The 16573-nt window shown below is 37.9% G+C and overlaps 1 protein-coding gene across 3 annotated transcripts; it reads left to right on the forward strand.

Moving 5' to 3' along the window:
• Positions 1–4199: 4199 nt before the first annotated feature.
• On the forward strand, positions 4200–15593 carry LOC132111550 (serine/arginine repetitive matrix protein 1-like). Of its 3 annotated transcripts, none has more exons than XM_059518946.1 (17): positions 4200–4306; positions 5018–5107; positions 5786–5908; positions 8531–8701; positions 8861–8955; positions 9087–9275; positions 9488–9679; positions 9788–9904; positions 10483–10658; positions 10850–10930; positions 11254–11340; positions 11534–11675; positions 13045–13137; positions 13225–13998; positions 14084–14267; positions 14493–14669; positions 15332–15593. In XM_059518946.1, the coding sequence occupies exons 1-17, from the start codon at positions 4286–4288 to the stop codon at positions 15440–15442; spliced, it is 2823 nt and encodes a 940-aa protein (XP_059374929.1). In that variant the 5' UTR covers positions 4200–4285; the 3' UTR covers positions 15443–15593. The 3 variants fall into 3 exon arrangements, with proteins under 3 accessions (XP_059374929.1, XP_059374930.1, XP_059374932.1); XM_059518947.1 differs by having other exon boundaries at positions 15339–15593; XM_059518949.1 differs by lacking the exons at positions 4200–4306; positions 5018–5107; positions 5786–5908 and adding an exon at positions 5920–6337.
• Positions 15594–16573: the final 980 nt, after the last annotated feature.

Genomic DNA, 16573 nt, shown 5'->3' on the forward strand with positions numbered 1-16573 from the left:
TACAGCAAACCGTTTATGTATGTCTTTATGTATGAACTCTGCAGTAGTCACAAATAATAAACTCACAAAAATAACATGAAATACATTTTGTTTTATATTTTCGTGATCAGTTCAATATATTATGAAACATTATGACACTAAATAAAAAAAGAAAAGAAAAAACTTTGAAGGTAGTATTTATTAGCTTTGAACAGGAAACGGAAGTGAGGTAAAACTTAAAAAAGGGAAAGAAAAAAAAGAGGGAAGGGAAGAGAGGAAAATAATATATATATATATATATATATATATATATATATATATATATATATATATATATATATATATATATATATATATATATATATTCTACAGTGGAATGCTAGAAGCCTGGTGCCAAATAGGCAAGAGCTCAAGAGGTTTATCTTCGAATTAGAGACTAAACCTGAGATTATTTGCGTTGTTGAGACATGGTTGAAACCTCATCTGAATTTTGTTTTAAATTGGTATGTGTGTGAGCGAAATGATAGGAGTGATAGTAGTGGGGGTGGGTGTGCTACTTTTATTAAGGTGGGGGTTCCCTACAGAGTTTTAGGTAAGGGTGAAGCATTTAGTTACTGAGGTTTGGTGTGATAATGGTAGTTTAAATGTTGTACATTTTTATAATCCCTGTAAAAGACTTGATATTGAAGCACTAGAGTTGGTTGAAGGGCAAGAAGGTGGCAAAATATTATGGCTAGGAGATTTTAACGCACATAGTTCCCTGTGGGGAGGGGATAAAACAGATCACAATGGCTTGGTTTTAGAAGAGCTTATGGATAAGAAGGGGTTGGTTTGTTTAAATGATGGGTCACCTACTCATATTGGGATGAGGGTGCAGTCTGTATTAGATCTGACTTTAGTTTCTCAGTCTCTTGGAGGTCAAATAATATGGGAAGTCTATAGTGAGTCAATGATTGGAAGTGACCACTATCCGATTATGTGTAGGATGGGTAGCAGGAGCTGCAATGTGACCCAGTGTTTCTCTGAAAGATGGAATTTTAATAAAGCTGATTGGACAATGTTTACATTTATAAGTGATAGGAATATGGGTCAAGTTGAGGTGATAGATGATGTGGATGAATTTACAGAAAATGTTAGTATAGCTATGGTGGAGGCTGCAAAAGCTTCTATTGCTGAGTCGAGGCCTGGAAGTAAGAAGCGGAAATTGGTACCCTGGTGGACAGATGAATGCAGACAAACAATAAGCAGTAGAAATAAAGCGTTTAAAGATTTTTAAAATAGCTTAAGCTTCCAAAAGTATCTGGAATATAAAAGAGAGCAGGCTAAGGTAAGGAAAGTGATTAGGAAAGTTAAAAAGGATTACTGGACAAAGTATTGTAACACTTTAGGAAGGCAAACCTCCGTAAATGAGGTATGGAGAGTAGTTAAAAAAATGAGTGGGGTGCGGCAATCTTGGAGGTATCCAGTCCTTAAGAATGGTGACACTGTGGCAGTGAAGGATGAAGATAAAGCAGCGTTAATGGTCAAAGCTATAGCTAATGTTCATAGTAGTCTCAATTTAACTGATGATGAAAGACATAAAAGAGCAGCAACAAAAAGACAGTATCAATATCTTTTAAAAAAATGTAGAGGATCAAGATGATAGCATGAACGCAAGTTTTTCAGTGAGTGAACTAAAAAGGCTATAAGCAAGGTGAAGGTAACAGCTACGGGAAAAGATAGATTAAGTTATGCAATGTTGAATCATCTCAGTAACGAGGCTCTTAATACTGTGTTGGAATTATTTAATAAGGTGTGGGATCAAGGGAAAATTCCAAAGAGCTGGAAGATGGCTGTTATTATTCCAATATGAAAGCCGGGGAAAGATTCTACTGTGGCTTCAAGCTATAGGCCAATTGCTTTGTCATCCCACCTGGGTAAGGTAATGGAGAGAATGATTGTGGAGAGAATGACTTTTTATGTTGATTCTCGGAATTTGATAACGCCGTTCCAAAGCGGCTTCAGGAAAGAAAGGTCAACGATGGACCCAGTTATTAAAATGGAGAGTGATATACGGAAGGCCCAAGTGTGTAAGAAGTAGTTGCTGCTATATTTTTTGATGTGGAAAAAGCGTATGATATGCTTTGGAAGGATGGTGTGTTAATTAAAAAAATAAGGCTTGGAATAGACGGGAAAATGTATTACTGGATTAAGGACTTTTTAAACAATAGACAAATTCAGGTGAGGATAAACAGTAGCTTCTCTGTGTATTTGTGGAAAATGGTGTACCCCAAGGAAGTGTTATTTCACCAATTCTGTTCTCTATTATGATAAATGATATATATGATACACTTGATTATAGCATAGGCAAATCATTGTTTGCAGATTACAGCGCTCTTTGGAAAAGGGGTAAAAATGTCCAAATCACTGTTAAAAATTTGCAAAAAGCTATCGACTCTGGGGATGGGGATTCAGGTTCTCCGTTGAGAAAACTAAGGTAGTATTTTTCTCATTTAAATAAATTGAAGAAAGGTTTAAATTTCAATTGTATGGCAGGGATTTAGATTTTTTAGATATGCATTTTGATTCTAAGCTTACATGGCATAATCATATTGAAAAGGTTGTTGACAAATGTAAAAAAGTCATTAACATAATTAGGTGCTTGTGCAATAAGGAGTGGGGAGCAGATATGACTTCAATGAAAAGATTATATGTTGGATTAATTAGGTAAATTGTTGACTACGGGTGCATGGCTTATGGGTCTGCTCCAAAGTCTTAATTAAAGAAGCTTGATGTTATTCAGGGCTCGGCCCTCAGGATATGTTCAGGAGCAATGAGAACCTCCCCTATATCAGCGCTTCAGGTTGAAGTAGGTGAACTGCCATTTGAGTTGAGGCGACTGCAAATGTCATTGTCATATTATGTTCATTTAAAAGGTCATATGGAAGACCATCCCACTAAAAGTGTCCTCATTTCAACATGGGAGCAGGAAAAAAGTAAAAGAGAGTCGTTTAGTGCAAGTATACATCAAAAGGTAAAGCAAGCTGCTGTAGAAAATTTTGAATTTAGTCCATCTGTAGTCTATCCACCGCACCCACAGTGGATGCTACTGGTACCGGACGCTGATATAACCTTGCATGAAAAGATAAAAAATGATAAGGGGGATAGTGGACAAATGGCTATGAGGTATGTGGATAATTATGGGTACGTGCAAATCTTTACTGATGGGTCAAAGCAACCAGATACAGGGAAAGTGGCAATCACATATGTGATACGATAGTTTGATATTACGTTTTTTGCAAGGGTTTCAGATCACCTATCAGTGTACACAGCAGAGCTAATAGCAATTGTAATGGCGTTGCAGTGGGTAGAGCAAATTAAACCACTAAGAGTAGTTGTATGTTCAGATTCGTTGTCCGCCTTAGAAAATTTTAAATCTGGTAACTCAAATGTAAGCTATGATATTGCGTGTGAGATATTGACTTTGATTCATAGTATTCAAAATGGGGGGATGCATGTAAAGTTTGTTTGGGTTCCGACTCATGTAGGTATGGCTGGTAATGAGTTGGCAGACAAGTTTGCTAAACAGGCTTTGAAAGCGACAAATGTGTCTGTTCAGTGTAAAATATCAAAATCAGAGGCTAAGTCAATGATTAAAAAACATGTTAAAAAGTTGTGGCAAGATAAATGGGATAGGGGAGATAAAGGGAGGGGCTTTTATATTGTAAATCCTGAGGTTGGTAAGGGCCGTTTGATAATAAGATGTCGAAGAGAAGAGGCAATTTTTACAAGATTGAGAATAGAAGACACTGGACTGAACAAAACATTACAGCAGATAGGAAAACATAATTCAGGAAATTGTGGGATTTGTAATGTGCCAGAAACAGTGGAACATGTCTTTATGATGTGTAGGAAATTTAATAGAGAAAGGGCTTTAATTAAAAGGAAAATAGAGGACAGAGGGGAAAGTTTTAACTTTAGAGATATTTTGTCTAAGGCTTCCGATCATAGAGTAATAAAATATATGTTTGAATTTTTAAAGCACACCGGACTCATTGATAGAATATAGGTTTTTTATATATATAAAAATTGTTTTTTTTTTGTTTTTGTTTTTTGTAGCTTGCAGGCTACATTATTTCCAAAGATGTAAGCCATAGTGATGATCAGGCACAATTTATCTGGAGGGTGGCGGTAGTGCGCTAAGTTAGTCCGCATCCGCCGTTAAGCAGCCAAAGAAGAAGAAGAAGAAGAAGAAGAAGAACGGAAGTGAGGTTGAAGCTGCCGCAGTGGATTGTGGGACATCGTGCCATATTGATACACGATAGAAATGGACGCGGGGTTTTTCCGCGTAAGTGTTATATTCTTTTACAACTATCGCAATATAAAGGTCAAATACGTTGTTTTACACGCGTTATTCGTCAGTTGGTTGATTAGTTGGTTGTTTTAAGGCTATATTTCGTATGTTTATTGGAGTGCGGCTGTAATGGCGGCTGCGTGCGAGGACCTGAACATACTCAACAGATTAAACAGGAACAACGGATTTAAGAAACCCAGCGCGTTGAATTACACAGTATCACTCTTATTCTTACAGATAAATTCCACTATAACATTATACAGTCAGCTGTACTCTGGTTTGCGTAGCTGAATTAAAATACATGATGAAACCGAAAACCAGCCCGACAAATACCGTGTTCTTGTACGAGAGCAAGCCATGTATCAGAATGAGCTTTCTTCGCCAAATGTGTGCAGACACATGGTTTTTTTTAGGAACTCTTAGTACAACCATTCATACATGTATGACATTGCGAACAGAAATAACATTTAAATAAGACAAAGGGAAAAAAATTAAATAATAATGTGGTATACATCTGGAATAGAAGATTTATATGCGTGAATATGTACGTTATATATTACACCCTTGTCAATGTCCTACTCAAATGGTGAAGTAATTCAGTTTATTTTCTGTCTCATACTGGAAATTCTATATTCACCTCAGATATAGAAAATTAGAATTTCTTGTATAATATATTGTTTTAATTGCGAATTTTTCTTGTTTCAGGGCACCAGTGCGGAGCAGGATAACCGCTTCAGCAACAAACACAAGAAACTTTTGAAGCAACTGAAGTTTGCAGAATGTCTGGAGAAGAAGGTAGAAAATATGGAAATATTTGTTGTGCAAATGTGTTCATAACACGTTGTTAGCATAAATGTGCTGCATATTGAGGTTCCCTAAATTTGAAAAAAAATCTTCTTTAAAATAAAAAAAACACTCTTGCTTTAAATTGCTCAAATGTGTCAGTGAAGTTTGTTGCAAAAGTTTTCTATTTCAAATTAAATATTTCAAAATTGACTTGCATTTTGTATTTAAGTGTATTTTATTTCTAACCAGTATTAAAGAAACAAATTGAACGGGAACTTAAATAAAATAAAATAAACAATACTTTTATTCAGCACTCGTGCATTAAATTTCTCTAAAGGGACAATAACGGTTTTTACAAAAGTTTTCTATTTCAAATAAACGCTGCTCTATTCATCAAAGATTCCTTGTAGAAAAAAAAATTATCACAGTTTCCAAATATGATTTTAAATAGAGCACCTCTGCTCAGAAATGATGATAGATTTTGGAAGGATTAGGATTTATAAGTTACCTATATATATATATATATATATATCTATTTAAAAAAAAAATATATCTAAAATTTTTTCTATTTAAAAAAAAATATATTTAGAAAGTTTTCTAAATAGAACACTTTCCATATATATATATATATATATATATATATTGAAATACTGTGGTGTTCATGATTGTTTTATAATTCGTTATTAGGTGGACATGACCAAGGTCAACCTGGAGGTCGTGAAGCCCTGGATAACCCAGCGTGTGACGGAGATCCTTGGCTTTGAGGATGATGTCGTCATCGAATTTGTCTTCAACCAGCTAGAGGAAAAGGTAGACGCCCGCTCTGCTCTTTCCCATTGTCCATTCACACATGCTGCAGTTATATATTAGATGTGTTTCTTTGGGAGGATGAGAGAAGGTTTGAAGATCAGTGCTGACAGTTATTTGAAACATTTGCCATGTGTAGATGTAACAGCTGAAAACATCTAACATCACAGTCTTTAAGTGTCTGTCTGGTTTAAAAAAGACAGGAAAGCGGGTAAAAATGATATTCTCTCTCTTTAGACATGATTTGTGACACCATTCCTTCTGAACAGCAATGTTCTAATGTTGATGTGATTTATGATTTAAAAGGCCTGAACCAATATGGATCTTATTCCTTGCATCTGAAGTATAGCACCAACTCCTAATTAGATCTCACCCGAGCCCAAAGTCTCTCTGAATCCAACTCTCCCTTGATGATGAGCTTTATTTTTTGAGGTGAGTTATAAGCAGGGCTTGACATTGTGCCAGTGGTAGAGTCATTTCAGCTTTATCATTCGTGCCTTTTTTTCTTATTTTAAACACAAAGGCCTGATTACCATTTTTTGATTGCCAAAATGACATAAAACCATTAAAGATTAAAAAGAGTAAGAAAATTACTTTGCATGTGAGATGATAGCGCAGCACGACTTTGGTTAAAGATGGTTATTTTATTTAAATGGAATTTATTAGTCAGTACATGTTGTTATTCTCCGTCTCAGTGACTAGCTGTACTATCGGTTATTTAACTATTCATTGGGTTTTTTTGTATGATTGTGCATTTGTGCAAAATGAAAAAAAAAAAAAAACCCCGAGACACGTGACATTTTGCATTTTTTTATTAGTTTAGCTAAGCTCGGTTTATTCACCGTTTTAGTTTCTAAAGATTTTATTTTCAGGAAACTTTCACTGGGATTCCAGAGAGGTATTTGCTCCTATTAATGATACTTAAAGGTTTTTCTTTATTCTCATAAATAGAGGTGCTTTCAGTTTTTGTAATGGCATAGCCATACAATATCTTAAAGTAATTCTTCAGGATCAGTACAGGATACGTTTTGAGCAACAGCATTTGTGGAGTAATATCAGGTTCCTCAAAGAATAAAGTTATCCTTTACTTTGCTTTTAGGGCAAAGGTTCTCAAAAAGGATCGGGGACCTCAGCAAACTGCCACAGGGGACACTGGATGACTTAATTATTTAAAAAATTTAAAGAAATCATAAAAATCCCTTCCTAAATTGAATTTTTCTTAAGAAAAACATTTTGAATTTTACATCTTATAGAATCACAAAATTAATTGTTTTATTAATTGAACATAAAAACTCAAAAGTTTGACACAAAGCAGCATTATCATCGTTACAGCAGAAATACCAGAGGCAATATCAGCCAATATGGGTAGGCCTTTGGACAGAGAGTCAAGGGTTGAGAACCACTGTTCTAGAGTTTACCAAAAAAAAAATTATATATACACAAATTGGTGAAAATTTCTATAGAAATAAAGTTGAATTGAAGTAAAAATGTTCCTCTTCTGTTTAATTTGTTTCTTTAATACTGGGTATAAATAAAATACTCCTAAATCAAGTACTTTTTTTTTTGATGGTGTAGAGAATAAAAAGTACTTTTGTAAACATCTTCTCTTTTATAATCACACTTTTTTTCTCAAACAGTCTAATTGGGTCTATATGAATGAAAATGCTGAAGGATGCAAACGAATCATTATTTTGGGTCCTTGGTCTAAAAAACACATGGAAAGCACTTCAGTTATTCCTCAGATGCTGTCATTGGAGCTTAACCTGTATTGAACCAGAAGCATTTGTTTAAATCATTTTAGAACACCGGGTGCTCAGTCCTGCTCTTGGAGATTTACTTTATTGCAAAATTCAGGGTCCAACCCTATTCTTATGTCTAAACTCTGGTATAACGTACATCTTCAGGAGCGTGACTCAGCACCCCTGTCTTAGCACATGGATCTTATAGGTTTAATTTCCTCTTCATTTGTTGTAAATAAAGAGTTTTCCATGCCTTGTGTACTCATTATTGCTTGTTCGTTTCTTGCAATTTAGATAAATGATATAGCATTAAACTCAAGGTGATTGAGTGTGATGCAGTAGTGAGGCGGAGGCCAGCCAATGGAGCGCCTTTCTCCGCCCCCCCCCCCCCAGCCCACAGAGCCTGCGCCACTCACACCGAAGACAACGGGACTGTTCTTGCTTTGTGGGGTTTTGATGCACTCTGTTTGTGGACTGTAATGTTTCTATCTCTCAGGAGTTTGATATTGCACAGGAAGAGACAGCCCTAGTGGTGGGGGAGGGTCTTATTGCTCCTTGACGAGGGAATGTGAACTGGGAGGGTACATCTCAGTTCAGATGATAACATTTATACATGTAATGCATGCTTTAAAGGCAGTTTATTCATTTTAGAAGTGTTTTTGTTCCTTTTATACAGTTGGTGTATTAGTAAAAATAACATTCAGCTGTGGCTGTTGGTTTTGAGACATTTTTGAGGCCCACTGGTACTGGGCTCTTGATGAAAAGCAGCTGTTTACTTATGTTCAGGAAGGGAAGGTGTAGGCAGAACTCAGCACTATGGTTCTGTGTCAGTATTAACTGCTTTTTTTCTTCCCCTCTTTCTTCCTCTCTGCTGTTTGTGTTGCAGAATCCAGATGGAAAGATGATGCAGATTAATTTGACTGGGTTTCTGAATGGGAAGAATGCTCGAGAGTTCATGAAAGACCTCTGGCCGCTGTTGCTAAGCGCCCAGGAGAACATCGCTGGTATTCCATCTGCCTTCCTGGAGCAGAAGAAAGAGGAGATCAAACAGAGACAGGTGATGAAGAGCTGAGAAGCTGCATACTGGTTGTGATTGGGTTTTATTGGTAGGATTTTGATTGGGTTAATGTGGTTGTGTTTGTATGATTGTACGTGTCAACATGTTTGTATACTACAAGTTGAGTGTTTAACAGTTTTTCTTCTCTTTGATGTTCAGATCGAACAGGAGAAACTTGCCTCTCTGAAAAAAATAGATGAAGATAAAAGAGAGAAGGAGAGCAAAGAAAGAGCTCAGTCAAAAAGCCCTAAAAGGTTGGTTGGTCAGTCAACATGAAACTTGAGCGAAATAGCTATTTGGCACATTTGACATTGTAAATAGAGGATATTTTAAATTGGCCTTGTGCTTAACTGCTTTTTTTTTTCTGGTTCACTTTTGTTCCCAGGAGGAAGTCCCGCTCTCCTGTGAAGCGTGACCGTAAGCCCAGTCCCTCTCGATCTCCTCGCCGAAAACTGAGCCCGGCTGGCTCGCCGCCTTCCAGTCCACTCAATCATAAAGAAGAACCAAAGCAAGAACCGGACCAATCAGAGAGCTCCAAACCAGAGCCGCTTGTTCAGGAGGCTTCCTCTACTAGGTAACTGTGGAAACCTGACATTGCACTATGGCATCCTAATATATTAGACTTTTGACAATAAAAGGACTTTGCGTAGAAATCAGAAATGTTCTTTCATGTAAATTCCATTTTGGGCCTAAAGGAGTGACTTTATTTGACTGAAAATAGTGCATAAAATTGCCTTTCTGCAGGATGGATTTTATCCATTGATTTTGATCCATTCTATCTGTCAGTGATCTAGTGGGTGACATGAAGCCAGATTCTGTGTCTGAGGCTGTGAAAGAGTCATCTCCAGATAAAATATCCAAATCGGAAGACAGGCCCAAACCTAGAGACCGGGACAGAGAGAAGGGTGGACGAAGAGATCGTCCACACCACCGCTCTCGTTCACCTCGTTCTCGTAGACGACCTCGATCCCGCTCTAGGTTAGTCTTGTCTCTGATGGTGAAGCCATGTGATTTCTTATCCTAGTTCCTTTTGTTTATCTGCTAATGTGATTGAACTAGGAGTTAAGTTAATGTCTCTGCCTCTAGATCTTTCTCTCCTCGTCGCAGAACTAGTCCCAGGAGGCGAATCTCTCCAAGACGTAGGAGCCCTCCTAGACGGCAACCGCCCTCTAGGCATAGACGTAGCCGTTCACCTGTCCGCAGGTCAGGATTTATATATATTTTTAAAATATAAAAATTTTACTTTTATGCAGCTAGGGTGCATTTAATTGACATTTAAGACTTATAATTGTTACAAAAGTTAATATTGCAAATAAATGCTGTTCTTTGAAGAAGAATGCTAAAAAAAAAAGGTATCACTGTTTCCACAAAAATATTTAGCAGCTCGGCTTGATTCTAATAAGAAATGCTTCTTGAGAACCAAATCAGCATATTAGAATAATTTCTGAAAGATCATGTGACAAAGACTGGAGTAATGGGTGCTGAAAGTTCTGATTTTCCATCACAGGAATAAATAACATTTCAAAATGTATAAAAGAGATACATTTTTTAATTGTTTCCTAATATTCCGGTTTTTACAGTATTTTTAATCAAATCCATGGTGGATGAGCATAAGCCATCTAAAAACATTTACAGTTTTAAACGGTGGTGTAAAGCCACAATGATGTTCTCATGTCTTTTACTCATCTTTTTACTCAACTTTATACAGATACAGTCGGTTTTCACTTGAACTGCTAGAAGTTAGGTCAACTGTTGTTTACCTGAACCTGTTTGTCCATCAGGCGGCGCTCTCGCTCCCGGTCCTCCTCTGGTAGTTCATCCTCTCATTCACCCCATAAGAGAGCAGGGAAACGTGGGTCAGCTACCCCACCCAGAAAACTTCCACGTCGCTCTGACCCCTCCAGCCCTTCCAGAAGACGAGGTCGTAGTCCCTCAGGACTAGACACCAGCCCTTCAGGTTGCATTTTCAAAATCAGTTTTGTTATATGCCATTTGAAATGATTTAAAGATGATTTGAAAATAAATGTACTTCAGATTATAGTTGATTATTTATGATCAAAGTAAAAATGGTTCTTCTTCAGTCCCATGCTGCTTGTAGGATATTAGGCAGTGAAATGATTCTGACTATAATGCATCTAAAAATTTCAGCTGTGAAGCACAGGCCTGGTGGAAAAAACGACTCTCACTCTCCTTCTCCTAAACCCAGACGGTCTGATGCATCAGATTCCGGTGAGATTTATCTCTTTTAACATGTGTTTTTGTGCATGTCAGAAAGGTATACATATGCAAGACTTGTAGACTGAACCCTGTCTGGCTGGCTTTTTGTTATACTTTAATAGCTGTTGCCCAAGAAGTGTGTAAAAATAACATGATGAACTGATGTAATGGATTCTGCAGCTCATGAGTTTCTTCTGTTCATCAAAACAATGAGTGGAGGGTGCATGTTATGGGCGTGTTTGTGTCGCTGTATGTTTTTGCACATCATGGGTGTGTGATGGTGGGCACATGGCTGTTTCTTGGGCACTGAAGGACTCCACTGCTTTGCATTTCAGAGGAGGAGAAGATGGGCAAAGAGTCAACAGCAGATTCTGTCCAACAGCGACGTCAGTATCGCAGACAGAATCAGCAGACCTCTTCAGGTTACCACCATTTCTTATGCTCCATCTCACACACATGTTTGTCCTCCCTTCTTCCCTTCCCTTCTCTCTTTCACTTCCTCTCACACCTGTGCTTGCAATAATGAATCATTTTGGTTGTGGAAAATGTATTCTAGTCGAGGTTTGATTTAGAACTGATAATCACTGTTTGTTTGTTTTTTTTGTTTTCTTTAAGACTCTGGCTCATCATCTTCCTCTGAAGATGAAGGTTCAAGGAGACCGAATAGGGAGGCAGGTGCGAGGAATGGAGAAATCAGAAGGCGGCGGAGCCATTCACCTGCATCACCACGGAGACGGCACAGAGATGCATCACCAAGGTAAAAAATCAATCATATTTGCATGTACATAACATTTGCATTTGAATTGGGTTACCCTCCTAAGGTCTTTACAGTCGTGGCTAAAAGTATTGGCAATGACACCAATTTTGTGTTTTGCAAATTTTTTTAGATGAATTGCTTAAATGTATTTGCTATTGATTCCTATAGTCCCTTATTTAATGCCAGTTTTTTTCAAATCAAATTGACAAGTTCTCATAGAGATTGTAGAAGTAATACATGATTTGCTTGACACACAAGATCAAGTCTTTTTTTTTTTTTTTTTTACGGAAGCTCATCATGCTTTATATTATAAGAACAAACCTCATTGCTTTGCTTGGGTTTTGTTAAAAATAATTTTTTTTAGAAAATGTTTATATTTGGCTGCATTATAAGACTCTTGAACTTTAAACTAAGGCTATTAGTGCCCTATGTAATCAGTTAAATCTTTTCCCAAATTCAGTTTTATTTTTTCTAAATTCCAATTTTTCCATTAAAATTTTTCAAGAATCCATTATTTACGGTTTTAATTACGTCTGGTTTCCATTTTAATGGTTAAATTAATTTTTATTATCAAAAAGCATGTCTAATTAATTGAAATCAGTTTAACAAATGTATCCAAAGTTTAACAAAAAATTCTGATGGGCTAAAATCTTTTAATTGTTTTTAGGATCCTATGAAATTGTTTTATGAATGCATAAAACATTAATTTATAATCAAATGAAATTAAACTTTTGGTAAAGCGCTGCACAACCAGTTAAAACATGGAAGAAAATTTTTTTAATTATCATTGAGATGTACATTCTAATGTACAACGGAAATATTTTTCACAATTTCTTCAAGTTAAAGCAAACTTCTATTTTGACGGGTTACTGTAAAGACTTTTCAGTTGCTGTGTTTATGATATGACTAGTTATTCTCAAATGAAAAGGTAAAATGCTCATGAAGAGACTGAGCAGTTGTTGAGATGAAGTACACATGTTCGTATCTTAACATCATGAGGCGACAGAGACTAAAAACACTGAGCGTAACACGCACTTATGTGCGTGTAGGAAAGTATGTGTGTAGGAAATGAAACCGTGCATCTGCGCTTTTCATTCACACACTTAGAACATACAGGGTTCAAATTTAAGTAGTTTGATATACACACAGTAGTCCATATCACCGTTTGATATGTGTATCAACATTATTTATACATTTAAAATGGGGAAAATTCTGTGACCTTCCGTAACTAAATCTTCAATCCATTTCAATAAATTTAAGCAAATTTATGAATCAGAATCAATACCCAGCCCTGTCGTTCACTCTCAACTGAAAGATTCTTTATTCCTGTGGAGCATAGAGTTTGGACTCCCTCTCTCTCTTCTCTCAGAAAGAGGCGTTCTCCATCACCTGCTGGCCGCAGACATCGTTCACCTTCTCCTGTTCGCCGCCGAAGATCGCCTTCTCCTCCCCCAAGACGCAGGTATAGTCCAACTGAGTTTTTGTTGTTGTTGTGAAGACTTTGACTTTACTCATTCTTAATCCCCTTCTCCTGTCCTTCCTGTTTCAGATCTCCATCTCCACCTCACCGGCGCTTCACTCCCCCGATCCAGCGCCGATACAGTCCCTCCCCTCCCCCAGCTCAAAAGAGACGCTCATCAGGGTCTCCTCCCAAGCGCAGAAGATCTCCATCCCCCGTGTCCAAGCGTAGAGGGTCTCCTTCACCCGTGTCAAAGAGGAGAGGATCTCCATCACCCGTGTCCAAGCGCAGAGGATCTCCATCACCCGTGTCCAAGCGCAGAGGATCTCCCTCACCCGTTGCTAAGCGCAGAGGATCTCCCTCACCCGTTGCTAAGCGCAGAGGATCTCCCTCACCCGTTGCTAAGCGCAGAGGATCTCCCTCACCCGTGGCCAAGCGCAGAGGATCTCCCTCACCCGTGGCCAAGCGCAGAGGGTCACCCTCACCCGTGGCCAAGCGCAGAGGGTCACCCTCACCCGTGGCCAAGCGCAGAGGATCTCCCTCTCCTGTGGCCAAACGTCGGTCCTCTCGATCCCCGAAACGGAGTCGTGGCAGTAGTCCAGGAAAAAGACGTACTCCACCCTCCTCTGCTTCACCCCCACCCCGCCACTGTAGAAGCTCTCCAAATCCTCCTGCAGCCCAACGGGGCAGAGATAGTCGCTCTTCTCCCTCTGCACATAGCACTCGAGTGTCTTCCAGTCCTCCAGCTCGATACGTTCCCTCTGGTTCATCACCACAGAGACAAAGACGTCAGACATCCCCATCTCATAGTACCAGACCCATTCGCAGGGTTTCTCGCACACCAGAGCCACGCAAATCTCAGAGGTATGTTTTCTGTTAGCGCCCCACCTCTATTTGTGTAACACAAGTGATGATCTCTGAATGACTATCTATTCCTGTCAATTTGTAGAGGTTCTCCGAGCCCCCAACCAGTAAGGAGGCAGGTTTCACATTCACCATCTGCTTCTCCTCCACCTGCTCCGACGGCTCACAAGCGGCCTGCTTCAGTCTCACCTTCTCGCTCTGCTAGCCGTTCTCCACCTCCACCTGCCAAAAAGAACAGCAGTGTCTCCCCGAGCCCATCACCTAACAAGGTACAACACACCAGCCCAACCCCCGAGTCCAGAGAGCTTCTAAAACTAGATTTGTTTTTGGTTCAGCGGTTCATTTTTTTATAAATGGATCCTATTGAAATGGCTGTATTAAAAAAAAAAGAAAAATTGTTAAAAACGGTATTAAAATAATATTTAAGATGTTTCTACTTTTTATAGAATGATTTAGCTTGAAGTCAAAATCTTTTCCTTTTGTTGGTTCTGTAGAACTCTGATGCAGAAGGTAGTAAGAAGAAGAAAAAGAAGAAAGAAAAGAAACACAAGAAAGAGAAGAAGCACAAGAAGCATAAGAAACAGAAAAAGGAGAAGAGTGGAGAAGAAAAGAGTGGAGGGGCAGGAGGAGGACACGGACAGGAAGCAGAGCCAGACTCTGACCAGAAAAAGGTGAAGTTACACTTTTAAAGCTGTATGAACAGTCAATATAAAATAGTCTAGTCTGGTTATATAAAAGTATCTCTATCCATCCCTATTTTTAATACCCATTCATTTACTTTTTTTTTTTTTTTTTATTGCTCACCAAGGATATTTACAAGTAATAACAGTAATTTTGTGAAATGTTATTAAAATAGAAAAGAAATTGTAATCTATTTTAAAATGTATTTTATTCCTATGATGGCATTTTTCAGTGGCCATTACTTTGTTCTTCAGTGTCACATGATTCAGAAATCATTCTAATATTCTTGTTTGGTGCTTAAACATTTTTAATCAATGTTGAAAACGGGTGTTTAATGTTTTTGTGGAAACAGTGATACTTTTTCAGAATTCTTTGCAGAAAGTTAGAAAGAACAGCATTTATTTGAAACAGTTGCAAAATGTAACAGAAATCTATTGTTTAGAAATGTCTTTACTGTCACTTTTGATCGATTTAAATGCATTCTTTTACTTTGTTTACCCTAAAGTTTTGAACAGTAGTCTAAATGGACTGGAGACATTTGACTGCAACTTTAACAAGAAGAACTACTCTAGAGAGAAAAGATCTTACAAGGTGTCTATATTGTGAAATATTATGCTCGAGTCAGACATAATTAATGCTACCTTTCCTGAAGGAATCAGAGAGTGAAGTAGAAGACAGTTTGGATGATCTGGAGAAGCAACTACGTGAGAAAGCTCTTCGCTCAATGAGGAAGGCCCAGATGTCTCCATCATCTCAGTCCTGAGGAAATATCCACCACATCCCACATTTCCATTTTTCTCTTCCACTCTCTGCATTTTAAATGTTTGATGTTGGTTCAGCCTTAGAATGTACAAATTGTTAAAATTCTCCCTAGACTTTTGTTTGTTTGGACTTTTTTTGGGGGGCATGTTTATTGCTGAGGAGTTTTATGATGTAGAAAAGACAGAGCAGTTGAAGTTTTTTCATCAGATTCTGACTTTTTTTCCACCCTTAAATACTGTCGACAACTGTTTATCCAAAAACACCTTTTTTAGTCCCCACCCCACCCTGCTTTTACAGTCATGATGAAACAAATGAAAAGCTTACTTGCAGTTCTGAGTTAATGATGTACAAGTTAGCCTATGGATTCTCTCTTCACTTCAGCAGGACTTTTTACAAGAGTTTTGTTTGCATGGACGGCAGACCCTAGTGTGTTTGTCCTCTTGTGTGCATGATCCATAAACCAAAATGCCCAGAGAGCTAATCCAGAAAGCTGCTCTCTCTGTTCACCTGAGCATTGTGGCAGTGTTTAAGCTCTAATGTGCACATGAGAACAAATCAATTAAGTCTTGTCTTCATCCTTTTTTTTTTTTTTTGCTTTATATTTTTTGTAACCTAAGTTGTGTTTGAAATTGTTGAACCCTGCAGTAATTTCTGGCTTTGAACAAAGTCGCATTAAAATGGAAAAAAAAAATGTCTCAAACCTTTTACATATGCAGTTTGATATGTCCCTTTAAAGTAAAAAGTGACTAAATCACAAACCCAGTATTGTTGGATGCAGATCGCTTTACATACATCACATTTGGGATGCGTACATGTTGTTTTACATATGTTTACTCGTCAATTGTGGTCTGGAAGGTTCTGTGGAAAGCATGTGGTGTCCCGGGTCTGGTGATAACACATGATCAACTGCTGTACATGTGTTATGTTATCTTGTGTCATCACCTTAGCCACACTTAATGACAAATCTTTAGTCAGTGACTACTAGACAAGGATGAAAGCTCAGTGAGTCCTTATTGTGTAGTGTGATTAACAAGGACTGATCTGCAAAAACAGACCAAGGCCACACTGTTTATGCCTTGGTGGTTTTTTTTTATAGTGCCACCTGCTTCCTAACTGACCACAGGCAGCTGTG

This window comes from Carassius carassius, chromosome 31 (genome assembly GCF_963082965.1).
Source record: "Carassius carassius chromosome 31, fCarCar2.1, whole genome shotgun sequence".
NCBI lineage: Eukaryota > Metazoa > Chordata > Actinopteri > Cypriniformes > Cyprinidae > Carassius > Carassius carassius.